General features: G+C 33.9%; 1 protein-coding gene across 1 annotated transcript in view; it reads left to right on the plus strand.

Moving 5' to 3' along the window:
• Window positions 1–4578, plus strand: part of LOC107581540 (coiled-coil domain-containing protein 12-like) — a 13301-nt gene that overhangs the window by 2213 nt on the left and 6510 nt on the right. The window contains exon 2 of the mRNA XM_016267115.1: window positions 1569–1642. Coding sequence (XP_016122601.1) covers window positions 1569–1642 — 74 coding nt within the window. The remainder of the gene's footprint in view (window positions 1–1568; window positions 1643–4578) is intronic.

Here is a 4578-nt window from a genome sequence, read left to right on the forward strand (position 1 = left end):
TAGCCTAGTGAACCAAACTGAGAGACCATTTTGAAGGCTCAGGAAACCTTTGCAGGTGTTTTGAGTAGGGTTGTGACGGTGAGGAAATTTTCCCACCGGTTAATCGACGTGTGACAACACCGGTATCACCGCGCGTTCCCTCTTTTCCTAGCTTCCCTTCGCTTTTAAATGGCTTGTATAAGCGGCGTGCGCATTTTACTTTCACTTTGAAATAGCGGCAATTTGACGTAAAGCAATTGTTCGTTTGAATTTTCCCTCTTTTCCTTGCTTTCTGTCGCTTTTAAATAGCTTAAAAGCGCCGTGCGTGTTTTACTTTCACTTTTGAATTAGCAGCAGTTAGGCATCATTTGCTTGAATGCAACAACAAAATACAAAGTCAAACTCACTTTAGCGTATATATAAAACATATAACTTTTATTAACAAAACAAATACAAATACACCATGCTATAGGGCAGGATAGGCCTAATATAAAATAACAAATAACTTACATAAAGTTTAAATAGCCTATTTCCAGTTTTGTATACCTAAGTAAACATGTATAATATATAACCAAATAAATAAGAAACGTAGAACGTTTATTAGCAAAACGAGTAAGAAAGCTTGGAGGCACGGCATACACCTTGATGTCAAATAAAATAAATAAATGACACAAAGTTTAAATAAAGTTAAACTAAAACTTTATTTTAAAATTAAATAAAAACCAGCAAACAATGTGGAACCAATTAAATAAGAAACAAATATTTAAAAAAACTTCCAAAATCACCTTAGATAAACGGCAAAAGTCAACAGGCTTTTCAAAATCCAAAATATTGCCAAACAGGGGCTTTTGCATTTCGTTTCGAAACTAAATCATCCGCGATCGTCTTGTCTGTCTCACCTCACTCTTCTTGTCATTCAGCTCGACTCACTCTCCACACTGGAGAAATTAAATCTGATCTGTGATGCGACTGTCGTTCGGCACGCTGCATTGAGCAGCCACGTTCAGTTTTTAATTGTAGTGTCTGTTCTTTTACTGAACTAAAAGATTTTTATTTCTATAAAAAATCTAAACGACGGTGGGGGTCAGTGGTGGTGGGCAAGTGACATAACCGGTGTTGCGGCTTAACACACCGGTATCACCGTCTATCGCGGCAAGCCTACACTGTAAAAAATGACCATGAATTTAACGGTAAAAGACTGGAAAAATGCTACAGTAAAAACCTGTTAAATGGTTAACGGTAAATTCCCCTACTATATACGGTGAAAAACTGTATTGGACATTACATGTATTGGACATTAATTTTACGGTAGTATACCGTTTTTGGAAGTGAAAAAGACGTATAATTTACAGTGAATAACCATAAATTGACATTCCCAGAATTCCCTGCGTTACATTTCAAATTGTATGTTTTTTTGTTGAAATAAGTATGTTTCTTCTTAGTTTTTTCTTAACAGTTTTGTATATTAGGTTTGTGTGTTACACCTAATGTTGTTAAATGAGTTATTGTATCTTAGTCTTATTAGAGCTTTGGATCGTCATTTGGATTTGTCTCTTTGCTCATAATAACTAGTTGTTTTTTAACTACAGGGACAGGCACCTGAGGATGGAGAGCCTGAGAGAAAAAGAGCTCTGGAGGACTCTGAGACAGAGGACAGACACAGGTAAAAAACAAAATACTCACAGCTATAAAATCTTGTGTCATTTATACATAAGGATACTAAACTAAATTCTAAGTTCTACCATTTTGAAACAAAAAGGACCTAGCTGAATAGACTGCCTGTTCTAAATGGACAATAAATAACAAAGCTGTACTCTGTTTACATGATCTTAAGATGGGCTGTGAGGTAAAGGTCTCTCTCACTCTCAGCTCTATTTCAGGCTCAAGCCAAGGCCTCAAGCTCTTTGCTTTATTTTTTTTTCTTTCCATTGTTTATGTTCAGATTCACAGAAACCTTGTTCTCGCCTCCCTGAGCTCAAGAGGTGTTTTTGCATTGACAGTTTGCAAAGGTTCCTAAACAATCATCACCCAATATCTGGAATACGTCTCCCTTAGTATATATTAAAGGAATAAAAACGCTCATGTCCTTCCAAACCTGTATGACAATCTCCTTTTATGTTCCTTAGAAGAAAATGATGCAGTTTTTGAACAACATGAGGGTGAGTAAATAATAGAATTAACATATTTAGCACTTAATAGATCCATCATTTTGTAGTTATAAGGCATTAACTTTGCATTATTAAAATGGAAACACAGTTTGGAAACAATGAGAGGTAATTCATCACCCAGCAAAAAACTAGTCATAAAAGTTTTTTTTCATGATCTGTCTTTATGATAAAATGGATCCAGAATGAATCAAAATGAACCTTAGATTTTAATACCTTAAAAATTAAATGTTTTCTTTCAAAAGTGATAGACATTTATTAAAGTAGAATCTGATGATTCATCAAGTCCTAAAAAAAAAAATCATAATTTCCACAAAAATATAAAGCAGCACAACAAAATTGACAATTTTCAACATTGATAATAATAACAATGTTTCTTGTGAGAAAATCAGCATATTAGAATAATTATCAGGCTGCTGAAAATTCAGCTTTGCCATAATAGGAATACATTTCATTTCAAAATATGCTGAAATAAAAAGCAGTAGTTTTGAATAGTAGTAATATTTCACAATGTTACTGTTCTTACTGTATTTATGATCAAATAAATGCAGCCTTGGTGAACATAAAAGACTTTAAAAACATTAAAAACAAATTACAGACCCCAAACCTTTGAACAGGGGTGTATTCCAGAAAGCACGGTTAACTTACCATCTGTTAAACCCTGAACTCTCGGTTGATTAACCCCAAACCTTGCTTACTCGAGGTATGTGGTTCCAAAACTGCGTCCGGGAGTAAGTTCATTCAACACAGAGTACAGGTGCATCTCAATAAATTAGAATGTCATGGAAAAGTTCATTTATTTCAGTAATTCAACTCCAATTGTGAAACTCGTGTATTAAATAAATTCAATGCACACAGACTGAAGTAGTTTAAGTCTTTGGTTCTTTTAATTGTGATGATTTTGGCTCACATTTAACAAAAACCCACCAATTCACTATCTCAACAAATTAGAATATGGTGACATGCCAATCAGCTAATCAACTCAAAACTACACTGTAAAAAAAAAATACGTATTCACTATCTCAACAAACTAGAATACTTCATAAGACCAATAAAAAAAACATTTTTAGTGAATTGTTGGCCTTCTGGAAAGTATGTTAATTTACTGTACATGTACTCAATACTTGGTAGGGGCTCCTTTTGCTTTAATTACTGCCTCAATTTGGCGTGGCATGGAGGTGATCAGTTTGTGGCACCGCTGAGGTGATATGGAAGCACAGGTTTCTTTGACAGTGGCCTTCAGCTCATCTGCATTTTTTGGTCTCTTGTTTCTCATTTTCCTCTTGACAATACCCCATAGATTCTCTTTGGGGTTCAGTTCTATCATAGTGAGTTTGCTGGCCAGTCAAGCACACCAACCCCATGGTCATTTAACCAACACGAGTTTCACAATTTGTGTTGAATTACTGAAATGAACTTTTCCACAACATTCTAATTTATTGAGATGCACCTGTATGTTCCTGATTAAGATTCAAGACATTCTCAACAGAGCGACGAATCAATGAGTCGCTATGGAAACGGACGCTAAGAAAAAGCGCGCCATGCTGTTTCTTTCTTCTTCTTTTGTTCAATGGTCATTTACATGCTTGGCGCATATCGCCACGTAATTGATGGTTGTGCAATCATTTTTCTTTTTTCCCGTTTACTCTTTAATCCTTGAGAATAAGAATCATATTGTTTGTTTGATGCTAATTATATATTAAGTCATATCAGATTTTATGTATTTATATTATAGAAATACATTATAAAAATGCTGATCCATGTGTGAGATGATAATATAAAATGTAATAAATATATATAATATAGTAAATTAAACATTTCCTTGTCATAATAGTGTTTTATAATTTATACAGATAACTGATATGCCAATAAAATATAATAACCATGGCTGCGTTTCCCAAAAGCTTCGTAAGCCTAAGAAGTTCGTAAAAACGATCATACGACTGATCATAATATTACAGTCTGTTTCCCAAAAGCATCGTAACTTAAGTAGCACTTGAAAATCATCGTAGATCTACGAGTGCTCTGGAGTAATCGTAAAGCCCTAAGTGCATCGTAAGAAGACAGATTTATGCGGTCACCTGGAAGACAATCGGCAGATTGCACCTTTAACTTTATTCAAGTGCAATGTGATTATAATATAAGTATATGATTGTACTTTATTGTACACTTTATTACTCATTTTTGTTGTTGTTGTTGTTTTTTAAATGAATTTATAAAGGAAAATATTAAAAAGGGCAGAAAAAATAGAAATACACATCTAAATTAAATGACTGAACAAAAAAAAAAGAATAAAAGAAATAATGTAGGTAATATGCTTCAAAGACTGGGGGAAATAAATCTGTCAATGACTTGTTGACTTGCACGAAAACCAGCAATGTATTGGACCCGGAAATAACGTCTTTATATAGATATTATATACTATAATATATAT

Source organism: Sinocyclocheilus grahami, unplaced genomic scaffold (genome assembly GCF_001515645.1).
Source record: "Sinocyclocheilus grahami isolate Dianchi unplaced genomic scaffold, SAMN03320097.WGS_v1.1 scaffold36.1, whole genome shotgun sequence".
Classification (NCBI taxonomy): Eukaryota; Metazoa; Chordata; class Actinopteri; order Cypriniformes; family Cyprinidae; genus Sinocyclocheilus; species Sinocyclocheilus grahami.